The sequence below is a fragment of the Oncorhynchus masou genome, chromosome 29, assembly GCF_036934945.1.
Source record: "Oncorhynchus masou masou isolate Uvic2021 chromosome 29, UVic_Omas_1.1, whole genome shotgun sequence".
Classification (NCBI taxonomy): domain Eukaryota; kingdom Metazoa; phylum Chordata; class Actinopteri; order Salmoniformes; family Salmonidae; genus Oncorhynchus; species Oncorhynchus masou.
Genome location: NC_088240.1, coordinates 57,145,670 through 57,172,056, shown reverse-complemented (window position 1 = coordinate 57,172,056; position 26,387 = coordinate 57,145,670). Strand labels below are relative to the sequence as shown.

The following is a 26,387-nucleotide window of genomic DNA, read 5'->3' as shown; positions in this document are numbered from 1 at the left end:
TCCCTAGTGCACTGACATTAAACCATTTGGCGGTCAACCATGCCGTTTTCCCTTACACTTTGGTTTATATCGTTTCCTTAGGTGACCGATCTAGGATCAGCTCCCCCAATCTCAACTTTAGCCATTAGTGGGGGAAATGTAAAACTGACCCAAGATCAGCTTCTAGGGGGCAGGTTCACCCTACATCTTTGAGTTCCACATCCTTGTTAAGCCACACAGGAAATACCCATTTACTTGGCACCGAGCAGAATTGCTTTGAGTGAAGAGAAAAGAATATACTTAACGAAGAGGGAGGAAAAAATATCGTCCAGCTCCACTAGCCCTCTCTCTCTCCTGTCCTTTTCTCTCATACTTTCCAACAAAGAGAAGGCTTGTGGATAAAAGTCAAATCCTAGAAATGTCACCTGGTCTATTTTATTGGAATTATAATTTTAAAACTTAAGGATTGTGCAGAAAGAAAAGTCATGCCAGGGTGCATTGTACCAAACAGATGGTTACATTGGGCAGTGGTTTGTCAAAGTAGGACAGAGTGTACTGTATATTGGACTATTGACGTGTCCATCCATGCTTGTAGCAGGGATGGGATTTGTCTGGAGGTTATCAGGAGACAAAATCCAGGGCAGAGACATGGCAAGCAGGATGGGGAGCTTATTGTTGCACATAAGTGTCAACTGTAGAATATCCCAAATGTACCACATAATGCAATTTTTTTTGCCAACAAAAAAGTTAAATCAAGAGGATTTTTTTTTTTCTCCGCCAGTCCAATTCCTACGCACTTGTCTCTCACACATTCATAAACCTCTACAGTCACTCATGATTTTTCTCTCTCTTTCACACACACACAGTGACAGTTCACATGAGCCATGTCTCTTTCTCCTTGTTGAACTGCTCTGCCCACCTCCTGGTGAGCTCCAGGTAGTGTTCAGGTTGGTGCGGCTGGTAATCCAAATACAATCTGGTCACCGTCTTTTTTGGCACAGCCCTCTCGATCTGTGTGCCCTCGTGCCACTCATTGAACGACGTTATAGTGACTATCTCGGGCCGCACGTTCAGCGCTGCCTGCAAGGCCGTCTCGTAGTAGCGGCCGTTGACGCGGTTGCGCGTGTTGTGGTTGTTCCACGGTCTGACCGCGGTGTCGATGTAGCCCGGCCCGGCGCTAGGTATAAATAACAGGTTGTTACCGTCGCAGAACGCCTTGACGGCGATCCAGTTCTGGTGGGACGAACCAAAAGAAAACCCGTTGGAGGCGAAGTACGTGTACATGCCATCGAAACCACCGGCAAGGATGTCGTGCTTGTGGCGCTCCTCCACAATGAGGGCGATGAAGACACTGTCGTACGCCGTGCCGCGCAAGCTGTGGGAGCCCGTGGGGTGGAGCAGGTCAGACCAGTTCTCAGGTGGCGTCAGATACGAGTCATAAATGTAGAACAGAGGCAGAATATTCCCTGTGCTAGAGGTGAACTTGTAGAAGGCTCCGTGGTCCCCGTACCTTCAAACACAAATAAATGGACAGGAGATTATAGGTACAGATTTGAATATTTGCATGGAAAAAAATACCTAGAAGTAACCTAATAAGATAGGAAGCACATTCTAGATTCATATACATGTAATTTAGCATTCAGGAGATGGCAGATGGGGCACGCCCCCATCCACATCGAGAATGTTAAAAGCTTCAAGTTCCTCGGCATACATATCCCTGTGTGGTGAAGGTGCGAGGCTGTCTCCAACCTCAGGAGGCTGAATAAATTTGACTTCGCCCCAAAGACCCTCACAAACTTTTACAGATGCACAATTGAGAGCATCCTGTCAGGCCGTATCACCGCCTGGTATGACAACTGCACCGTCCGCAGCCCAACGCATCACCGGAACCACACTGCCTGCTCTTCAGGACATCTACAGCACCCGGTGTCCCAGGAAGGCCAAGAAGATCATCAAGGACCTCAGCCACCGATCCATACCCTGTTCGCCCCACTAACATCCAGAAGGCGAGGTCAGTACAGGTGCGTCAAAGCTGGGACCGAGAGACTGAAAAACAGCTTCTATCTCAAGGTCATCAGACTGTTAAATAGCCATCACTAGCTGGACTCCGCCCAGTACCCTACCCTGAACTTAGTCACTGTCACTAGCAAATGGAACAAAACGGGGATAAACGTACTTGAATTTGTCCAATGGAAACTCTCATTTGCAACTGTTAGACTATTGAATACAAACCATATCGGCTAGATGCAGGCATAAGTGTGCATTACAAATTTGTCTCTCAACCTGTGTGCACCTACGTTGTAAACTTTCATTCAAAGGCTAGGTTGTAGCAACCTCATGATTCATAGGGAAAATTTGAGTGTCATGTAGTAGCCTAAACCTATCACTGTTACATTGAATTGATTTATGTCCTGATTTATAGGCGTCACTGGTCTATACATCCCATTTTGTGTATGTACAGTGGAAGTCAGAAGTTTACATACACTTAGGATGGAGTCATTAACTCGTTTTTCAACCACTCCACACATTTCTTGTCAACAAACTATAGTTTTGGCAAGTCGGTTAGGACATCTACTTTGTGCATGACACAAGTCATTTTTCCAACAATTGTTTACTTATAATTCCCTGTATCACAATTCCAGTGGGTCAGAAGTTTACATACACTAATGACTGTGTCTTTAAACAGCTTGGAAAATTCCAGAAAATAATGTCATGGGTTTAGAAGCTTCTAATAGGCTAATAGACATCATTTGAGTCAAATGGAGGTGTACCTGTGGATGTATTTCAAGGCCTACCTTCAAACTCAGTGTCTCTTTGCTTGACATCATAGGAAAATGAAAAGAAATTAGCCAAGACCTCAGAAAAAAATTGTAGACCTCCACATGTCTGGTTCATCCTTGGGAGCAATTTCCAAACGCCTGAGGGTACCACGTTCATCTGTACAAACAATAGTACGCAAGTATAAACACCATGGGACCACGCAGCCGTCATACCGCTCAGGAAGCAGACGCATTCTGTCTCTTAGAGATTAACGTACTTTTGTGTGAAAAGTGCAAATCAATCCCAGAACAACAGCAAAGGACCTTGTGAAGATGCTGTAGGAAACAGTTCCAAAAGTATCTATATCCACAGTAAAATGAGTCCTATGTCGACGTAACCTGAAAGGTCGCTCAGCAAGGAAGAATCCACTGCCCCAAAACCGCCATAAAAAAGCCAGACTACGGTTTGCAACTGCTCATGGGGACAAAGATCGTACTTTTTGGAGAAATGTCCTCTGATCTGATGAAACAAAAATAGAACTGTTTGGCCATAATGACCATCATTATGTTTGGAGGAAAAAGGGGGGTGCTGGCAAGCCGAAGAACACCATTCCAAACGTGAAGCTCGGGGTGGCAGCATCATGTTGTGGGGGTGCTTTGCTGCAGGAGGGACTGGTGCACTTCACAAAATAGATGGCACAATGAGAAAGGAAAATTTAAAGCAACATTTCAAGACATCAGTAAAGAAGTTAAAGCTTGGTCGCAAATAGGTCTTTCAAATGTACAATGACTCCAAGCATGTTTCCAAAGTTGTGGCAAAATGGCTTAAGGACAACAAAGTCAAGGTATTGGAGTGGCCATGACAAAGCCCTGACCTCAGTCCTATAAAAAAATTGTGGGCAGAACTGAAAAAGTGTGTGCGAGCAAGGAGGCCTACAAACCTGACTCAGTTACACCAGCTCTGTCAGAGGAATGGGCCAAAATTCACCCAAGTTATTGTGGGAAGCTTGTGGAAGGCTACCCAAAACATTAAACACTAGTTAAACAATTTCAAGGCAATGCTACCAAATACTAATTGAGTGTATGTAAACTTCTGACCCATTGGGAATGTGAAAGAGATAAAAGTTGAAATAAATCCTCCTCTCTACTATTATTCTGACATTTCACATTCTTAAAGCAGTGATCCTAACTAACCTAAGACAGGGAATTTGTACTAGGATTAAATGTTGGGAATTGTGAAACATTTAAACTCAGTTTATTTGGCTACGGTGTATGTGAACTTCTGACTTCAACTCTGTGTATATATAACACAGCAAAAAAATAAATGTCCCTTTTGTAGGACCTTGTTTTTCAAAGATAATTTGTAAAAATCCAAATAACGTCACAGATCTTCATTGTAAATGGTTTAAACAGTGTTTGAACACTTGTTCAATGAACCATAAACAATTAATGAAAAAGCACTTGTGGAATGGTCGTTAAGACACTAACAGCTTACAGACAGTAGGCAATTAAGGTCACAGTTATGAAAACCTAGGACACTAAAGAGGCCTTCCTACTGACTCTGAAAAACAGCAAAAGAAATGTGCCCAGGGTCCCTGCTCATCTGTGTGAAAGTGCCTTAGGCATGCTGCAAGGAGGCTTGAGGACTGCAGATGTGGCCAGGGTAATGAATTACAATGTCCGTACTGTGAGACGCCTAAGACAGAGCTACAAGGAGACAGGACGGACAGCTGATTGTCCTCGCAGTGGTACACCACGTGTAAGAACACCTGCACAGGATCGATACATCCGAACATCACACCTGCGGAACAGGTACAGGATGGCAAGTACAACTGCCCAAGTTACACCAGGAACGCACAATCCCTCCATCAGTGCTCAAACTGTCCGCAATAGGCTGAGAGAGGCTGGACTGAGGGCTTGTAGACCTGTTGCCGTCACCGGCAACAACATTGCCTATGGGCACAAACCCACCGTCGCGGGACCAGACAGGACTGGCAAAAAGTGCTCTTCACGAATGAGTCATAATTTTGTATCACCAGGGGTGATGGTCGGATTCGCGATTATCGTTGAAGGAATGAGCTTTACACCAAGGCCTGTACTCTGGAGCGGGATCGAGGTGGAGGGTCCATCATGGTCTGAGGCGGTGTGTCACAGCATCATCGGACTTGTTGTTGTTGTTGTCATTGCTGGCAATCTCAACGCCGTGCCTTACAGAGAAGACATCCTCCTCCCTCATCCTCATGTGGTACCCTTCCTGGAGGCTCATCCTGACATGACCCTCCAGCATGACAATGCCACCAGCCATACTGCTCATTCTGTGCGTGATTTCCTGCAAGACAGGAATGCCAGTGTTCTGCCATGGCCAGGGAAGAGCCCAGATCTCAATCCCATTGAGCACTTCTGGGACCTGTTGGATCAGAGGGTGAGGGCTAGGGCCATTCCCACCTGAAATGTCTGGGAACTTGCAGGTGCCTTGGTGGAAGAGTGGGGTAACATCTCACAGCAAGAAACGGCAAGAACAGCAAGAACTGCAGTCCATGAGGAGGAGATGCACTGCAGTACTTAATGCAGCTGGTGGCCACACCAGATACTGTTTCTTTTGATTTTGACCCCCTCCCCCTTGTTCGGGGACACAGTATTCCATTTCTGTTAGTGACATGTCTGTGGAACTTGTTCAGTGTATCTCAGTTGTTGAATCTTGTTATGTTCATGCAAATATTTACACATGTTAAGTTTGAAAATAAACGCCATTGACAGTGAGAGGACGTTTATTTTTTTGCCTGAGAATATATATATATTACACACACACACTCCGACATTGCTCATCCTAATATTTCTTAATTCCATCCTTTTACTTTTAGATTTGTGTGTATTGTTAGATATTACTGCACTGTTGGAACAGTTCATTTTGCTACACCCGCAATAACATCTGCTAAACATGTGTAAACAACCAATAGAATTTGATTTGAAGTGAACTGTGTCTGTCCTTTAAAAGGGTCTATGTTGTCTGAAAACTACTGTTTCAACAGGAAAGTTCAAGGTTTTACTTTGTGTCCACTTCAGTTTAAAGTTATTTTAAACAAAGACAACACCTACCTGTCGATGATATACTTGATGTTGTCATGGACACTGTGGTCACTCCGCCCTCTGTAAGGCTGGAGGTGAAATGCAACCTGGGAAGAAAATGAAAAACATCTTAGTCCACGGCTTTCCAATCATTCCATTGTTGTCACATATTTGTAAGTGCGTCTATGCAGCCAACCCAACCATCTAAGGTGATGAGTTTGTATTGACTCAAACTCTAGAGAATATTCACATTTGGAAAGGTGACAGGAGCTGGGCTGTGTTCAGCTGCCCCTTGGGTCTAATTGAGAGTTATTCAAAGCCTAAGGATTCAGGAGGAGCATGACAGCCATTATTATACCGCCATTATAATAAGCAGTTGTTACAACAAGAAAATAGCTTCAATTGTTGTGTCCAAATACTGGTGGAGTCCACTAATAACATAATCTGAATAGAAGAACAGTTTGTAGTTCTCCCAGGGTCTGCTTGGTGAGTTTAAACAGGAAAGCAGCAAGAAGACAACCAACTGTAAGCATTTGAGAGAGGACATTGGTTCTGTATGTTTTTTTATGTTTTACCTTTATTTAACTAGGCAAGTCAGTTAAGAACAAATTCTTATTTTCAATGATGGCCTAGGAACAGTGGGTTAACTGCCTGTTCAGGGGCAGAACAACAGATTTGTACCTTTTCAGCTCGGGGGTTTGAACTTGCAACCTTCTAGTTACTAGTCCAACACTCTAACCACTAGGCTACCCTGCCGCCCCATGTGAATCCGTGATAATGACGGAGAAATCAGATTATATCGAAGGACAGTTGAGGCGGAACAACGTTGTTGTAGATAGAATTGCAGAATCTCCGCATGACCTGGACGGAGTCTGACGACAAAGTGAGTGAAATTATCTCGGAGAAACTGAAGATGGAACACAGGACGATTGAGTTGGAGCACGCCCACGGGACTGGAAAACTCACCTCCAGCCCAGGTGACAGTCACAGGCTGATAGTCATCAAGTTTCTGAGGTTCAAGGACAAGGTAGCGGTTCTGGAAAGAGCCATGAACTTGAGAGGAATGTACATCTTCCGTAACGAGGACTATCCTGCAACTGTGCACCTGAAGAGAAAATAACTTATCCCGGCCATGAAAGCTGCCAGAGTGCGTGGGGCTATGCTTCCATCCAATATGACAGGCTCATTGTCCACCCTCCCTACCAAAAGCCTGAAAGGGATGAGAGAGCCAAGCCTATGGATTTGTAGCTTCAACCCCACAGCACACTTATACACACACACTTACACACACCAACTGATTAATGGACTGCTAAGTGTATGTTGTTGTTTTTCCCTTTCTTTGTTTGTTCTTTTCGATATTGTGTCTTTCTCTGAGAAGCTACCCAGGAAAGGGCTGAAAATAGCCCATATGTAGCCTTAGAAGTATGGTTCATGAAATCAATAACTTGCTTACATCAGATAATGTTCATATATTAGCCAATTATAAGACTCACTTAGATAATTGCTTTGATGATACGGCAGTAGCCGCAGTACAATAGAAAAGAAAGGAATGCTTATGGGGGAGGTGTTGCTATATATAGTACCAGTCATACGTTTGGACACAGGTTTTTTCTTTATTTTTATTATTCTCTATATTGTAGAATAATAGTGAAGACATCAAAACTATGAAATAACACATGGAATCATGTAGTAACCAAAAAAGTGTTAAACAAATGAAATATATTTTTGATTCTTCAAAGTAGCCACCCTTTGCCTTGATGACAGCTTTGCACACTCTTGGCATTCTCACAACCAGCTTCATGAGGTAGTCACCTGGAATGCTTTTCCAAAAGTCTGGAATGAGTTCCCACATATGCTGAGCACTTGTTGGCTGTTTTTCCTTCACTCTGCGGGTGATTGTGGAGGCCAGGTCATCTGATGCAGCATTCCATCCTTATTGGTCAATTAGCCTTACACAGCCTGATAGTTCCACTAAGCGCAAACCAGATGGGATGTTGTATCGGTGCAGAATGATGTGGTAGCCATGCTGGTTAAGTGTGCCTTGAATTCTAAATAAATCACTGACCGTGTCACCAGAAAAGCACCTCCACACCATCACACCTCCTCCTCCATGCTTCACGGTGGGAACCACACATGCGGAGATCATCCATTCACCTAATCTGTGTCTCACAAAGACACGGCGGTTGTAACCAAACATCTCAAATTTGGACTCCTCAGACCAAAGGACAGATTTCCACCGACCTAATGTCCATTGCTCATGTTTCTTGGCCCAAGCAATCTCTTCTTCTTATTGGTGTCCTTTAGTAGTGGTTTCTTTGCAGCAATCCGACCATGAAGGCCTGATTCACCCAGCCTCCTCTGAACAGTTGATATTGAGATGTGTCTGTTTACTTGAACTCTGTGAAACATTTATTTTGGCTGCAATCTGAGATGCAATTAATTGCCGATTTCTGAGGCTGGTAACTCTAATGAACTTATCCTCTGCAGCAGAGGAAACTCTGGGTCCTCCTTTCCTGTGGTGGTCCTCATGAGAGATAGTTTCATCATAACCCTTGATGGTTTTTGCAACTGTACATGAAGAAACATTCAAAGTTCTTGAAGTTTTCCAGATTGACTGACCTTCGTGTCTTAAAGTAATGATGGACTGTCGTTTATCTTTGCTTATTTGAGCTGTTCTTGCCATAATATGGACTTGGTCTTTTACCAAAGAGGTCTATCTTCAAGACAATGGAGATAATTGTGGACTACAGAAAAAGGAGGACCGAGCATGCCCCCATTCTCATCAATGGGGCTGTAGCGGAGAAGGTTGAGAGCTTCAAGTTCCTTGGTGTCCACATCACCAACAAACTAACATGGTCCAAGCACACCAAGACACCCGTGAAGAGGTCACAACAAAACCTCTCCCCGTCAGGAGACTGAAAAGATTTGTCATGGGTCCTCAGATCCTCAAAAGGTTCCTCAGCTTCACCATTGAGAGCATCACTGCCTGGTATGGCAACTGCCTTGGCCACCGACCGCGAGGCACTACAGAAGGTTGTGGGGTTGGCCCAGTACATCACTGGGGCAAAGCTTCCTGCCATCCAGGACCTCTATACCAGGCGGTGTCAGAGGAAGGCCATAAAAAGTGTCAAAGACTCCAGCCACACTAGTCATAGACTGTTCTCTTTGCTACCGCACGGCAAGCGGTACCAGAGCACCAAGTCTAGGTCCAAGAGGCTTCTAAACAGCTTCTATCCCCAAACCATAATACTCCTGAATATCTAATCAAATGGCTACACAGACTATTTGCATTGCCCCCCCCCCCCGTCTATGCATAGTCACTTTATAATAACTCTACCTACATGTACATATTACCTCAATTACCTTGACTAACCTGTGCCACCCCCCCCCCCCCCGCACATTGACTCTGTACCCGTACACCCCTATATATAGTCTCGCTATTGTTGTTTTACTGCTGCTCTTTAATTACAGTGGGGAGAACAAGTATTTGATACACTGCCAATTTTGCAGGTTTTCCTACTTACAAAGCATGTAGAGGTCTGTAATTTTTATCATAGGTACACTTCACAAAAATCCAGAAAATCACATTGTATGATTTTTAAGTAATTCATTTGCATTTTATTGCATGACATAAGTATTTGATCACCTACCAATCAGTAAGAATTCCGGCTCTCACAGACCTGTTAGTTTTCTTTAAGAAGCCCACCTGTTCTCCACTCATTACCTGTATTAACGGCACCTGTTTGAACTCGTTACCTGTATAAAAGACACCTGTCCACACACTCAATCAAACAGACTCCAACCTCTCCACAATGGCCAAGACCAGACAGCTGTGTAAGGACAACAGGGATATAATTGTAGACCTGCACAAGGTTGGGATGGGCTACAGGACAATAGGCAAGCAGCTTGGTGAGAAGGCAACAACTGTTGGCGCAATTATTAGAAAATGGAAGAAGTTCAAGATGACGGTCGATCACCCTCGGTCTGGGGCTCCATGCAAGATCCCACCTCGTGGGGCATCAATGATCATGAGGAAGGTGAGGGATCAGCCCAGAACTACACGGCAGGACCTGGTCAATGACCTGAAGAGAGCTGGGACCACAGTCTCACAGAAAACCATTAGTAACACACTACGCCATCATAGATTAAAATCCTGCAGCTCACGCAAGGTCCTCCTGCTCATGCCAGTGCATGTCCAGGTCCGTCTGAAGTTTGCCAATGACCATCTGGATGATCCAGAGGAGGAATGGGAGAAGGTCATGTGGTCTGATGAGACAAAAATAGAGCTTTTTGGTCTAAAATCCACTCGCCGTGTTTGGAGGAAGAAGAAGGATGAGTACAACCCCAAGAACACCATCCCAACCGTGAAGCATGGAGGTGGAAACATCATTCTTTGGGGATGCTTTTCTGCAAATGTGACAGGACGACTGCACCGTATTGAGGGGAGGATGGATGGGGCCATGTATCGCAAGATCTTTGTCAACAACCTCCTTCCCTCAGTAAGAGCATTGAAGATGGGTCGTGGCTGGGTCTTCCAGCATGACCACGACCCGAAACACACAGCCAGGGCAACTAAGGAGTGGCTCCGTAAGAAGGATCTCAAGGTCCTGGAGTGGCCTAGCCAGTCTCCAGACCTGAACCCAATAGACAATCTTTGGAGGGAGCTGAAAGTCCGTATTGTCCAGCGACAGCCCCGAAACCTGAAGGATCTGGAGAAGGTCTGTATGGAGGAGTGGGCCAAAATCCCTACTGCAGTGTGTGCAAACCTGGTCAAGAACTACAGGAAACGTATGATCTCTGTAATTGCAAACAAAGGATTCTGTACCAAATATTAAGTTCTGCTTTTCTGATGTATCAAATACTTATGTGATGTAATAAAATGCAAATTAATTACTTAAAAATCATACAATGTGATTTTCTGGATTTTTGTTTTAGATTCCGTCTCTCACAGTTGAAGTGTACCTATGATAAAAATGACAGACCTCTACACGCTTTGTAAGTAGGAAACCCTGCAAAATCGACAGTGTATCAAATACTTGTTCTCCCCACTGTACTTGTTACTTTTATTTCTTATTCTTATTTGTACTGCATTGTTGGTTAGGGACACATAAGTAAGCATTTCACTGTAAGGCTGTTGTATTCGGCGCATGTGGCTAATAAAATTAGATTTTATTCTGTATACCACCCCTACCTTGTCACAACACAACTGATTGGCTCAAACGCATGAAGAAGGAACATTCCATAAATTATCTTTTAACAAGGCACACCGTTAATTGAAATGCATTCCAGGTGACTACTTCATGATGCTGGTTGAGAGAATGCCAAGAGTATGCAAAGCATCACCAAGGCAAACGGTGGCTACTGTCACTCCCTGACCACAGAGAGCCCTAGTTTATCTATGGTGTAGTAGGTCAGGGCGTGACTAGGGGGTATTCTAGTTTATAATTTCTATGTTGTGTTCTAGTTTATATTTTCTATGTTGGTGTTTTGTATGATTCCCAATTACAGGCAGCCATTAATCATTGTCTCTAATTGGGGATCATATTTAAGTAGATATTTCTCCCACCTGTATTTGTGGGATATTGTTTTGTGTTTGTGCGTGTGCACCACATAGTCATGTTTAGTTGTTTGTTTATTGATTTATTGTTTTTTCTTTAAGTTTCACTTTGCAATAAATATGTGGAACTCAACATCCGCTGCGCCTTGGTCTCGTTCTTACGACAAATGTGACAGCTACTTTGAAGAATCTCAAATATAAAATATATTTTGATTTATTTGACACTTTTTTTGGTTACTACATGATTCCATATGTGTTATTTTGTAGTTTTGATGTCTTCACTATTATTCTACAATGTAAAAAATAAATAAAAACCCTGGAATGAGTAGGTGTTTCCAAACTTTTAACTGGTACTGTATATTCAGAGCCATATCCCAGTAATGCTTAGAGAAGATCTCATGTCAAGTGTTATTGAAGTAGTGTGGCTCCAGGGTCACCTGCCTCATCTAAAGCCTATTATTTTGATTTGTTGCTATAAGCCACCAAGTGCTAACAGTCAGTATCTAAATAATATGTGTGAAACGCTTGATAGTGTATTTGATGTAAACATAGAGGTCTACTTTCTTTGGAACTTGAATATTGACTGGTTTTCATCAAGCTGTCTGCTCAAGAGGAAGCTTCTCACTGTAACCAGTGCCTGTAATCTGGTTCAGGTTATTAGTCCATTTACCAGGGTGTTTACAAGCACTACAGGTACAAGATCATCCACATGTATTGATCAAATGTTTACTAATACTGTAGAACTCTTCTCTAAAGCTGTATTCTTACCCATTGGATGCAGTGATCACAAGATAGTGGCTATATCTAGAAGAACCAAGGTTCCAAAAGCTAGGCCTAAAATAGTGTATAAGAGATCATACAAAGGTTTTTGCTGTAACTCTTATGTGAATGATGTAAAAATATTTGTTTGTCTGAACTGACTAATAAGAAGCATCCAGATGCAGCACTTGATGAATTTATGAAACTGCTTCTTCCAATTATTGATAAACATGCTGTTAAGAAACTGACTGTTAGAACTGTTAAGTCGCAATGGATTGATGAGGAAATGAGAAACTGTATGGGTGAAAGAAATGGGGCAAAAAGAGTGGCTAATAAGTCTGGCAGTACATCTAACTGGCTAACTTACTGCAATTTGAAAAACGATGTGACTAAACTCAACACAAAGAATAAGAAACTGTATTATGAAGCCAAGATCGATGATATAAAGAACGATGGAAAAAAATCTTTGGCGTACTTTAAATTAAATTATTGGCAGAAAGACACATTCAACTCCATCTTTCATTGAAGCAGATGGCTTATTCATCACAAAACCATTTGATGTTGCCAATTATTTGCATGATTAATTGGCAAAGTGGCCAAACTTAGGCAGGATATGTCAACAACGAACAGTGAGCCATCGTATTCATGCATAAAAAACGAATAATGAAAGAAAAGCATTGAAAGTTTGAATTGTGTATAGTTCGTGTGTGACAGGTAGAAACATTTTTAGCACTGAATAATGACAAATGTCGTGGCATTGACAATTTAGATTTGAAGGCTACTGAAGATGGTAGCTGACTCTATGGCCACTCCTATCTGTCATATGTTTAATCTGAGTCTAGAGGAAGGTGTTTGTCCTCAGGCTTGGAGGGAAGAGAAAGTCATTCCACTACCCAAGAGTGGTAAAGCAGCCTTTACTGGTTCTAAAAATTGTGTTGGACCAAATAATATTTCAATTTCTTTGTAGACAAATTGACAACAGACTTTCAGTATGCTTATAGAGATAGGCACTCAACATGTACTGCACTGACACAAATGACTGATGATTGGTTAAACGAAATGGATAATAAGAAGATTGTGGGAGATGTACTGTTAGATTTCAGTGAAGCCTTTGATATTATTGACCATAACCTGTTGTTGAGAGAACTTATGTTTTATGGCTTTTCAACCTATATTGTGAATTCAGAGCCATCTATCTAATAAAACTCTGAGTGTTTTCTTAAATAGAAAATTCTCTAGCTTCTCTAATGTAAGGTGTGGTGTACCGCAGGGTAGTTCTCTTAGCCCCCTACTTGTTTATATTTTTACCAATGACATGCCACGGACATTCAACAAAGCCCGTGTGTCCATGTATGCTGATGATTCAACCATATACATGTCAGCAACCACAGCTAATGAAGACTCTGAAACCCTTAACAAGGAGTTGCAGTCGGTTTTGGAATGGGTGGCCAGTAATAAAGTGGTCCTGATCATCTCTAAAACTAAGAGCATTGTAATTTAGTACAAATCATTCCCTAAGCTCTAGACCTAAGCTGAATCTGGTAATGAATGGTATGGCTGTTTGACACGTTGAGGAGACTAAATTACTTGGTGTTACCTAAGATTACAAACCGGTGTGGTCAAAACATATAGGTTCAATGGTTGTAAAGATGGGGAGAGGTCTGTCTGTGATAAAGAGATGTTTTGCTTTTTTGACACCCCACACCACAAAGCAAGTCCTGCAGGCTCTAGTTTAGTCTTATCTTGATTATTGTCCAGCCATGTGGTCAAGTGCTGCTAAGAAAGACCTAGTTAAGCTGCAGCTGGTCCAGAACAGAGCGGCACGTCTTGCTCTTCATTGTAATCAGAGGGCAAATATAAATACTATGGATGCCAGTCTCTCTTGGCTAAGAGTTGAGGAGAGACTGGCTGCATCACTTCTTGTTTTTATAAGAAACATTAGTGTGTTGAAAATTCCAAATTGTTTGCATAGTCAACTCACGCACAGCTCTGACACACACACACTTACCCCACCAGGCATGCCACAATCCCCAAATCCAGAACAAATTCATGAAAGTGTACAGTATTATATAGAGCCATTATTTCATGGCACTCCCTTCATCGCATATTGTTAAAATGAACAGCAAACCTTGTTTAAAGAAAAACAGATAAAGCAACACCCCACGGCACAACGTCTCTCCCCTATTGGACCTAGATATTTGGTGTGTATGTATTGATACTGTATGTAGGCTATGTGACATTTTTAAATATACAGAGTTCTGTCCTTGAGCTGTCCTGGTCTATTAATGTTCTGTATTATGTTGTGTTTCATGTTCTGTGTTGACCCTAGTAAGAGTAGCTGCGGCTTTCGCAACAGTCACATTTCTCGGAAGTGGACGAAGTGGGTGCACAGAAATGTCCCCATATGAGACAATAGAAGCACACAGTGGTGGTGTTAATATGTTGTACAACCTTTACAGACTGTGTTATAGGATTGTCTCAGACAATGACTGTTTCAGCACTGGTGTTGTGCCATGACAAATAACCTGACACATCTATCCCAAGGTAATTTGTCATCCACTAAAGCCCAGTGAATCATAGTACTATTCCTCAATGAGGAACAGAGTGGCTACGAAACAAATACAAAAATGCTTAACTTGCATTTTTAAGAGTAAGTGTGGAGAATTTCACTACTTTGAATTATATATGATCGAAGTGGACCACTTTTCTTCTCCCACAACTGGTTCCCCAGGGACCCAGCAAGAAGGAAACTGGATGGATAGAGCCATAATAGAATGGAAGCAGCAACACCTCACCAGTTTGCTAACATAAGTCTGCTGCTTTTGTTGTAGATCCATCATTCCCACCTGATGCTTGATTAAATTCCTGTCTGAGCTCTGCCTCGCCACTCCCTGGTTCTGTCTGCCAAGACACAGTAGCACTACCCTATAAAATACTTTGTTGTCATTATGGGGTTAGCTAGTGTTTACCATGGGCTGTGGAGATTAAAGTGCTAAACATGTTGTAGGTTTAGCATGTTGTGCATTTTTCATGACTGGGAATTGTCTTTTATGCTATAAAAAGACTTGTCATGATGCTGTTAGGATACCATTCACTATGGAGAATAAAGTGCTAAACATTTTACACATTGTTAGGCTATGCATGTTTTGTATTTGTCATGACTGTGAATTGTCTTTGTCTTATTATGGAGAGGGACTGTAGCCAAGATAGTGCATTAGATTGGGATAGGTTGGAGTAGGGGGTATGGCAGTATTGAAATGAAAGTGAGTGGCTACTGGGGCTTCCTCACCAGTTGCCGTGGTGATGTAACTTGGTGACACCAAGGGCTCAAAGTGTCACCATGACATTGGGACAAAAATGTGCTAATGGATTGGAGTGGTGCTGGCGAGGGATGGGAGGCAAGGCAGTTTTAAACTGTTGTCCTGTATAGTTAAATGTGGTCATGGGGAGAAAATCGTTGTTGTCGCTAATGGTGGCAGCTAAGTGCTTCAGTGTCGGATGAAAATATATTTTAATTTGGAGCCCCTGTGTCAGGGTAGCTCACTATGGCTGTGTAGGCCACTCGTCTGATATCAGTGTCGAAGGCAATAAGTGTAGGAACAACTCTCCATAATCTGATTAATGTCTCGAGGCAAGGTATCATTAGAGGGAAATTACAACTCTTTCTGTGCTAATAACTTAGATTGAAAGCTGAGTGACTCGGCCGAAAAAAAAGTCATTATAGTTTTTAAAGCCTGCCGTTTCTCTGTCTAATTATTTCTCCCTAAGAAAAAGAGCTGTCACCATCTCCACTCCCGCTCACCGCAGATGACTGCCGCCTCTGGAATAGCCCGCTCTTTTTCCACCCGAGACACATAAGGTCATTACACAGCAGCAATTTAGACGGAAATGAGAGACCCAAGCAAACCAAGAGCATTTCTCACAGACAGACCCAGCCCTATCACCATCACCAGAGCATAGAATTGGCTGAATCGAGCCGAAAACAAAGTAATGCACTGTAACAGGCCCTTAGGAGGGGATTTCAACCGTCTGTTAAACTACCCAGACAGCATTTCAAAACAGTCAACACCATACAGTATTGAACTTATCATGAGATGTTGCCGCTTCGTACTTCCAAGACCGTTTTCGGTTATATTAGTTTGATTTCAGTAGGGTTCTACACACTATGGTTGTCAACTTCTCATCAACATCAAAGTTTAGCAGGCACACTAACCATGCACCCCAAATGGCACCCTAGTCCCTTTGTAGTGCACTACTTTTGACCAGGGCCCATCATAATTGGTGCACTATGAATGGAATAGGGTGTTGGGATGCAAGCAAAGTCTTGTGAGATGGAAGATGGAAGCTGCATGCTGTGCTGGGCATCTGGAGATGGGGAAGTGTGCCTGACAGCATGGCCTGCCCACACATGGGCAACTCTGCACTGCTGCTGCTGTGCAACATGTCCTACTTTCCTGCCCCTTGGGACCCGGATTGTTCAGGGAGGAAAACTGAGTCATGGGACCGTCACCCCCGCATATCCCTGAGTACCTCCTCAACCCTTCACCGAATGTGAACACTCGGGCCGTCTGACTGGTCCAGAAACTGATGAGTTGGGCTAGAGCCAGAACGCACGTGGGTTTGATACTCTGATTGGTTTGAGACGATCCAATCGCTGATGACCCCACATCCCTGGTAGACTAGTCTAGACCTGTTCTGGCCAGTGTTTCTAAGGCTTTTTCAGACTGTGAAGATTCAGCATGTCTGTCTCGGGACTGTCTGCTGTTATTCAGACCACGTCACACACAGAGCTCCCTTAGATTGCTCTGTCAAGCAGCAAGTTATGAAGGCTCTGTAGCCTCCGCTCATTGTGATCACCTCAGGTCAGACTGTAAAGAGAAGTTCCGTCACGACAGATCTGACAGGAGAGGGATGACAAGACTGATTAACAGAGAGATGGACTGACTGAGCAGGTACCATGTCATACATTCACCTGCAACAGTGAAAAACACTTCACGCTGGTGCCCCTAAAGACTTTCTCTTCCAGTCTCTTTCTTTGACAACATTGTTTGTGTCCATGAAATACAACAGAATTTATCTTTCATGTACAACATTCACATTTCCTTTTAAGAGGCTACACACATTGGGACCTCAAATTATTGCTCACTTTTGCCACTAAGGATCCCTCAGAAGGAGTACAATAGAATGTATATGCAAGTCAAAGAGCCCCACGATGAAGTGAAATGCATGGTGGGATGCTGCCACTGAGTATAAAGGGCCGAATCCTAACTTGAAATCCATATGCTTACATGTTTTTGCATAAGTCATGCATTGATAACAATGGGACAAGTTATGCCCATGGAGCTTATGTTAGGGTTCAACCCAGAGCGATAATGCATTCTACTGCTAATACGCTGTCTTACATATTGGTGTGAAAGAGGAGGCAAAATTATACATTTTAATCTGCCTTGTCTTTGCATAAAATTCCAGGAAGATTGTAGTGCAAGAGGGCCTCTTTTACATTATAATTTTTTTTTGTTGCTTCGTAGCTAAAAATTATTAGAGACCCAAGACATATTTTTCTACGGTCAGCAGTTTGTGAAGATTTTGCACTAAAGGCACTCCAACAATAGATGTCCTTATGTGCAGTGGGAGAGGGAGAATGTGGTCAGGGGAAAGTGGGCACTTGAATAGGATACTGCTGCAGAGTACCACTCTAAATGTTCTATAACAAGGTTATTAAAGGGTCAATCTCAGATTGGTACATCCATTTTTGGACTTTTAAAATAATAATACAATACTTGACCAAAAGTATTGGACACCTGCTCGTCGAACATCTCATTTCAAAATCATGGACATTAATATGGAGTTGGTCCCCCCTTCGCTGCTATAACAGCCTTTAATCTTCTGGGAAGGCTTTCAACTAGATGATGGAACATTGCTGCGGGGTCTTGCTCCCATTCAGCCACAAGAGCATTAGTGAGATCGTGCACTGATGTTGGGCGATTAGGCCTGGGTTGCAATTCATCCCAGTGTTCCAATTCATCCCAAAGGTGTTCGATGGGGTTGTGGTCAGGGCTCTGTGCAGGCCAGTCAAGTTATTCCACACCGATCTTGACAAACCATGTATGGCCCTCGCGTTGTGCACGGGGGCATTGTCATGCTGAAACAGGAAAGAGCCTTCCCCACCTGTTGCCACAAAGTTGACAGCACGGAATCGTCTAGAATGTCATTGAATCCTGTAGCACTAAGATTTCCCTTCACTGGAACTAAGGGGCCTAGCCCGAACCATGAAAAATAGCCCCAGACCATTATTCCGCCTCCACCAAACTTTACAGTTAGCACTATGCATTCGGGCAGGTAGCGTTCTCCTGGCATCCATTACATGAAGCTCCAGACGAATAGTTATTGTGCTGATGTTGCTTCCTGAGGCAGTTTGGAACTCGATAGTGAGCGTTGAAACCGAGGACAGATGATTTTTACACGCTACGTGCTTCAGCACTATGCGGTCCCATTCTGTGAGCTTGTGTGGCCTATCACTTCACAATAACAGCACTTACAGTTGAATGGGGCAGCTCTAGGAGGGCAGATATTTGACGACCTGACTTATTGGAAAGATGGCACCCTAGTCACTGAGCTTTTCAGTACGGGCCATTCTACTGCCAATGTTTGTCTATGGAGATTGCATGGCTGTGTGCTCGATGTTATCCATCTGTCAGCAAAGTGTGTGGCTGAAATTGCCAAATCCACAAATTTGAAGGGGTGTTCACTTACAGTGCATATAGGCCCCATCCCTTAGCTGTTTACAAAAAAAGTGGCTGGGACCACTTTTGTTGTTGTTTGTTAAAGTTATCTTTCCCTACTTTGGCTTTATTTCTTTACTGCTCTCTTGTCTCAGTAAAGCTGCAATATTTTTGTATAATCCAATAAGAATCCTTCAGAATGAACTATAACCTCTGTACTGTTAGTTTGATTACTTATGCTTATAAGAACTGAGGTCTGGGAGTTTGATATAGTTTAGTTGAACTTTACTTAGAGTACGCTGGCATTACATGGTTATTCACAAGGCTTCCTAGCACAACTATCTGTTGCGTGTAAAACATGGAACTGGAATCTTTCTGTACAAATACACGGACTGGATTACGGAATAACATTCACAACATTACACGTACAACAGACATTTATTTTCTGGACTTGTGCTCTTATAAATATACATTTTGAAAATCGTATTATTTGCATGATTTTTATGTAGCAGAGATTCTCATGCAAACACAAAAACAAATCCGCTCTCAATTTTTTTAAATGTGACCGTGTGTTGAGCAAACACAGAGAGTGTATTATCGATGCAACGCGGCTGGAGAAAGAGGCTCTAGCTCAAGCCTATCGCTCTTGTCACACTGCGCTCAGTCCGCATTCATTCACACAGGCACGAGGCTCGCAATGCCCCTGAGCAGTCTTTAAAGGCCCAATGCAGTCAAAAATGTGATTTCCTGTGTTTTATATATATTTCAATAATATATGGTTTGTCTGCTTGTGTAGCCGAAAATAAATTTATGATCGTATGCTATCCATTTGTTGTTTGTATAGTGTTCTTTGTATGGCATTTTAATATTTGAGAATTTACCAATGATATTAGGCCACTTTTAGCCATGATTACAGACACCTGTGTCTTTTGACACTATATAAACGAGTCATCCCGCAGTGTTTGTGACTATACCCTGATGAAGACAGCTTGGCTGTCGAAACGTTGGTAATTACATTTTTGCATCTGAGCTCCTAGAGTGTGCGGCTCTCTTTTATTTTCAAGTTTTCGACTCCGCTAGCCAGCACCTCGCCTAAAATAGGTGTGCGTTTCTTTTTCTTCTAGATTGGAATAATATGGTGAAATTGTGAAAATCATGATAATGCCATTTTAGTGTAAGACCTATTTGAAAAGACCGCCTGAAATTTCAGCCTGTTGCTGTAGGATGGAGATTTGGCCTGCCTGGTACATCACCAGGCTCCCGGGTGGCGCAGAGGTCTAAGGCACTGCATCTCAGTGCTAGAGGTGTCACTACAGACCCTGGTTCGATTCACAACCAGCCGTGATTGGGAGTCCCATAGGGCGGCGCACAATTGGCCCAGTTTGGCCGGGTTTGGCCGGGGTAGGCCGTGATTGTAAAAAGAATTTGTTCTTAACTGACTTGCCTAGTTAGATAAAGGTTCAATTTAAAAAAAATAAAAACATCACCAGACAGTAAATGAGTTAATTAATAGACCAATAAGAAAGAGTTCCAAACCTCTGCCAATAACAGGTAGTTTATGGTTTTCCCTCCTAGACAGTCCTAGCAATATTCTTGCTTGAGAAATTGCTCTTTGATAAGAAGCTATTTTTGTTTCTTTTTGACCATTTTAATTGAAAACAATCACAGTATGGTGATTTTATTGAGATAAAAACAGCTGCAATGGATCTTTCAAATAAACACACACACACACACAAATGCAAGTCATCCTGCCGCACAGCTGTCTACTGACACACAGATACCCGGAAGTGTTCTGCCCATAGTGCCCCCTCAGATTTGTCCTGTTTTTTATTTTTCAGATATTAAATGAAATACTCAACTTAATTTTTAAGCCCACGCTTAATCATAATTAGGGACCACACACATAAAGAGGTATGCTTAGATAACCTATGGAGAAAAATATATATTGTTTTTACATAGAATTAGGCATAATAATTATTGCTCTAGATTGAAGGAAAATGCTGTTTCCAAAATTCAGCATAATGTACACCACTTAAACTGCCTTAAAGTGTCTTAGACACATTCTCACACACTTCCAACCACTCAGGGTGAATGGATACACACCACTCAAACAGCTGTGTGGCTGTTTTTATATATCGGTTATGCCATCCAAGATGCTGCCGGATCAAGCCAGTACAGCTCACTTGGTGTATCTTTTTTTCCTTTGAACATCTTGAAAAGCTACTATGTCTCTGCTGCATCTACTGTGCATCTACCATCCGATGTTACACATATCGAATTACGAAGAAGGGGCCCTCTAAAAGGCTCATGAGCTTCAATGCAGTCCGTGACAGCAGGCAGAGGGGACTCGACGTGTCGACGTTGACGCAGTCGTTATCTCTGGGATGGCATTTTCTGACCTAATTTGGCAATAGGTCATGTAGTAGTCCCTGATGTGTTTCCCTGCTCATCCCATAAACAACAGTTCCCGCCGGCAGCTTTATTATGTCCCCTCTGCTCTTCGTTAGAGATGTCCTCATCCTCCCTCCCCGCTGCCTGCTCAAAGTCAAGTCACACTTGGCTATCAACTTGTTTGAAGTAATGGTACACTATTGTGTATTATAATACTATTGTACAGTATTAGGATATGTTTACCAGTTGGTTGTGTAACTTTTTTCTTTGGAAGATTCCTTACCAAAGCACACATTCTTATCCAGAGCTCGTGAATCCCAACCACTGATTCCAAAGCAAAGCAAAGTGTCGGTCTGTCTGTCTGTCTGTCTGTCTGTCTGTCTGTCTGTTCCTTACCTTGAGGTTGTGTCTGTGAGCAGCGTCCAAGACGGCCGGCACCAGGTCCTCTGTGGGCTCCCCGTTGTCATCGGCCAGGCCCGGAGGATACCAGGACAGCACCAGCACCCCTAGACCACACAGGACAAGTCTCTCTAAGTCTCCACACAGAACCTTTCAGGTTGGCTATACCCCACACAGAAATATAATTACTAGAATGTGGAAATAAAATGACTAGAAAGGGAAAAGCTGCTCATAGCATGGCAATTTTACAATACACCCAATATGGCTGCTGGTCCACCTATCACAGAACATTGACTTTAATGGGATTGTCCATTCTAGTCATTCTATTTCAATGACCACACATCTCTGATACCCAATCCTGAACCTCGTGATGTCCCTGTTACACCATTTTAAGTCGTATTGGTCAGTGTGATGTTGACATTGATATATGTGATAGTTGCCTACATCCCCTAAGGGTTCTGGATTGGCTTGAAGGACTTATTGATGTGATCGCTGCCAGTTGTAGGCCTAAAATAGGATCTCTATGGGCCAACATTCCTCAAGAGTTCCACTGACTTCAATGACTAACTTTGATGCATATAGTCTACATATTCTGCCAGATGTACAGTTGAAGTCGGAAGTTTACATACACTCAATTAGTAGCTGGTAACATTGCCTTTAAATTGTTTAACTTGGGTCAAACGTTTCGGGTAGCCTTCCACAAGCTTCCCACTATAAGTTGGGTGAATTTTGGCTCACTCCCCCTGACAGAGCTGGTTTAACGGAGTTAGGTTTGTAGGCCTCCTTACTCGCACACACTTTTTCAGTTCTGCCCACAATTTTTTTTACAGGACTGAGTTCAGGGCTTTGTGATGGCCACTCCAATACCTTGACTTTGTTGTCCTTCAGCCATTTTGCCACAACTTTGGAAGTATGCTTGGGGTCATTGTCCATTTGGAAGACCTATTTACGACCAAGCTTTAACTTCCTGACTGATGTCTTGAGATGTTGCTTCAATATATCCACATAATTTTCCAACCTCATGATGCCATCTATTTTGTGAAGTGCACCAGTCCCTCCTGCAGCAAAGCACCCCCACAACATGATGCTGCTACCCCTGTGCCTCACGGTTGGGATGGTGTTCTTCGGGCTTGCAAGCCTCCCCTTTTTCCTCCAAACATAATGATGGTCATTATGGCCAAACAGTTATATTTTTGTTTCATCAGATCAGAGGACATTTCTCCAAAAAGTGCAATCTTTGTCCCCATGTGCAGCTGCAAACCGTAGTCTGGCTTTTTTATTGCGGTTTTTGAGCAGTGGCTTCTTCCTTGCTGAGCGGCCTTTCAGGTTATAGGATATAGGACTCGTTTTACTGTGGATATAGATACTTTTGTACCTGTTTCCTCCAGCATCTTCACAGGGTCCTTTGCTGTTGTTCTGGGATTGATTTGCACTTTTCACACCAAAGTGTGTTCATCTCTAGGAGACAGAACGCGTCTCCTTCCTGAGCGGTATGACGGCTGCGTGGTCCAATGGTGTTTATACTTGCGTACTATTGTTTGTAAAGATGAACGTGGTACCTTCAGGCGTTCGGAAATTGCTCCCAAGGATGAACCAGACTTGTGGAGGTCTACAATTTTTTTTCTGAGGTCTTGGCTGATTTCTTTTGATTTTCCCATAATGTCAATCATAGAGGCACTGAGTTTGAAGGTAGGCCTTGAAATACATCCACAGGTACACCTCTAAAACAGTGAAATATGAGTGAAATAATCTGTAAACAATTGTTGGAAAAATTACTTGTGTCATGCGCAAAGTAATGTCCTAACCGACTTGCCAAAACTCTAATTTGTTGTGGAGGGGTTGAAAAACGAGTTTTAATGACTCCAACCTAAGTGTATGTAAACTTCCGACTTCAACTGTATACTGTTAGGGCTTATTTGGCATACATTGCTTGCGTTGCACATGGCTCGTGCTCTCTGTCTCCTTTATTCCAACAGGCAACTATTCTACTGTATCTTTATCCAGCATAAGTGATGCCTCATATCTGAGTGATGAAAAATGCCTTCCTACATGCAGTTAATCTTTATGCACTCTGTTTTAATCGTAAGAGTGAGTATCTTTCAGTACACACATGAAGTGACAACTCATAAATGTCTACGTTGCAGCCAGAGGAATTGTTTCCCACGCGCTCATAGAGGGGAATATCAAAAACGGTTTCTGTCAAGCAGCCAGCAAGACAGGCATGTCCACTTTGGTCACAAGCTGTGTGGAATATTTGATTGCAATTTCAAAAAATCCATGGTCAAATGTATTAAAAAGTTATGTCCGCACTATTCATTTTATTATGGGCTTCTCGCAGAGTGGAATCATTCACCGCTGCAAGCAGGATATTATTTTGATTTTTTTATGGGTCTTTGTGCCCGTGGCTTTAATTAAATTGACTCATTTGTTCCATCTGTCACAGTGTTCGGTTTAAGGGGAAGGGAGGGGAAAGAAATGGGAAGGGACGATTATTTTCCGGATGGTGTACAATAACCAGTTCAGCCGAAGGCAGACAACATTAGCATGGCTCGATTGGCTGCCCCATCAATCGTTTTCCCATCCAACTCCAAGGCATCATCACTCCCATTTTGGTCAATACAAGTAGCTTACAATTTTCGTTGAAAATATAGGCTACTTATTTCAGACAATGTACATGCCACTTCCAGTTATGGTTTTCAGTGCTGACCTTTGCAGGGAACAGTCATGGCCACTAATCTTATAAGACTTAAGGGCTCCTTCTACTGACTGATGGATTTTCAATAACTTTTTAGAGTAAAAAGGGGACTTCCTATTCGCGCGGCCAGACGTTCATCTGTTTGTATGTTCGATCTTAGTGAAATACAGATAAGCAGCAAACACATATTATTCAAGTGTTCAATTGTTCACATTCATGATTGCTTGGAAGTGGATGTCAAGATTAACACCGTTCTAAAACTGCTGTGAGAAAAGTCTTGTCACGACTTCCGCCGAAATCGGGTCCTCTCCTTGTTCGGGCGGCGCTCGGCGTCGCCGGTTTTCCAGCCATCATCGATCCACTTTTTATTTCCCATGTGTTTTGTCGTGTTTTTCCTCACACCTGGCTTCAATTCCCTCAATCACTTGTTGTGTATTTAACCCTCTGTCCCCCCTTGTATTTGTGTGGGATTGTTTACTGTAAGTGCTTGTGCACGTGTTTATTGGTGCGCAACGGATTTTTTAAAACCAAATATCTTGTTATTTTTATGCTGTTGGTTTTGCTATTAAACTGCTCCGGCTATTACCAAGTTCTGCTCTCCTGCGTCTGGATTCACTGCCACCGGTTACGCACCCCTTATAAGGCGGCTGGTGGGCTTAGGTGAGCGTGCAGAGCTGTCCACTACATGAGTGCTGAAATAAACCGGCAGAGTGCAAGAGAAGTGAATGAATAAAAATGAATTGTGCGGCCATAACTTTTTAATACGCGCGACCATGGCTTTTTAGATATTGTAATCAAATATTCCACACAGCTTGTGACCCAAGTGGACATGGCTTGATCAATTAGCTGCATGCATACTCTGTGTCTGTGCCAGTGGCCTGCTGTGCTGGCTGCTTGACAGAAACCGTTTTTGATATTCCCCTCTATCAGGGCGTGGACAATAATTTATCTGGCTGCAACATATACATTTATGAGCTGTCACTTCATGCGTTTACTGAAAGATACCCACCATTACGATTTTTTAAACTAGGCAAGTCAGTTAAGAACAAATTCTTATTTTCAATGACTAAAGACTCACTGCATGTAAGAAGGAACATTTCATCACTCAGACATAAGGCATCACTTATTCTGTCTAAAGATAGAGTAGAATGGTTGTCTGGTGGAATAAGGGAGACCGGCATCACGAGCAATATGCAACACAAGCAATGGATTCAAATGAGCCATCACAGTATACATCTGGAAGAATATATAGCCTATATGCATCAAAGTTAGTCATTCAAATCTTTGGCCCATATAGATCCTATTGTAGCTGTGCTCAAAGTTGAACAAAATGTCAAAACTTTAAAGTTAACTGGACAGGCACAGCAGCAACCAAACTAATGCGAATGTTAAAACTTGTTTGTATGTTTCAGGATAGAAGAACCACTGCACCTTTGCACTCTACCTGCAGCAGCCGCTCCAATCTGCTCCATGTGTGACTCCAATACATCCGGATCTCTCGAGCTGTACGGACCGAGCTCAGGGTAGAAACTGGAGCCGATGTCCTCCGGCGGCATATGCCTCCCTTTCGGGTAACTGGCGGCGATTTTGGGGTCCCAGTGTGGCACGAGGACATGGTCCCAGTGCATGTATTTCCCATCCATCGACGGGTTCCCGTACCACACGCTGTAAAATATGTGGACGTCGTAAAATATGGTTCCTTCAGGTCCCGAGTTTGATAAAACTACTTTGGCGCGCACCTGCCCCGGGGAGGAGACGACGTCTTGGGACACCGAGCGCCGGTCCATCCTTCCTCCAATCATCGGCAGGTCTCCCAACCCCGGGGCCAGGTCTGAGAACCCATCGCTGGGCTTCAGAGTTCTCAAACCCATCATGGTTCCAAAAACGAAGAGTGTAAATAAAAACAGAGCTATGCACGCTTTCTTCCGCAGCCTGGCCATTGCGGGTAGATTGTCTCTCAGATGTGATTCCTGCTGGAGTGAACCGGGGGTTCGTGGTCGGCTGAAGTCAGCAATGTGGATAAGACTTGCTTTTCTCCAAACGTCGTATAGCCTATAGGC

The 26,387-nt window shown here is 43.0% G+C and overlaps 1 protein-coding gene across 1 annotated transcript; it reads right to left on the bottom strand.

Annotated features, from left to right (window-relative positions):
* Positions 1–398: 398 nt before the first annotated feature.
* LOC135520078 (glycoprotein endo-alpha-1,2-mannosidase-like protein) lies at positions 399–26,387 on the bottom strand. Its single transcript, XM_064945401.1, has 4 exons — positions 25,772–26,387; positions 21,630–21,739; positions 5,835–5,911; positions 399–1,489 (listed from the first exon to the last, which is right to left on the bottom strand). The coding sequence occupies exons 1-4, from the start codon at positions 26,265–26,267 to the stop codon at positions 853–855; spliced, it is 1,320 nt and encodes a 439-aa protein (XP_064801473.1). The 5' UTR covers positions 26,268–26,387; the 3' UTR covers positions 399–852.

Excerpts from the sequence above, each read along its gene's own strand:
- LOC135520078 (XM_064945401.1), bottom strand. The coding sequence starts at position 26,267 with ATGGCCAGGCTGCGGAAGAAAGCGTGCATAGCTCTGTTTTTATTTACA. Across the intron at positions 21,740-25,771 it reads GATTGGAGCGGCTGCTGCAG|GGGTGCTGGTGCTGTCCTGG; the intron begins GTAGAGTGCAAA and ends TGTGTGGTCTAG. Across the intron at positions 1,490-5,834 it reads ATCAAGTATATCATCGACAG|GTACGGGGACCACGGAGCCT; the intron begins GTAGGTGTTGTC and ends TTGTGTTTGAAG.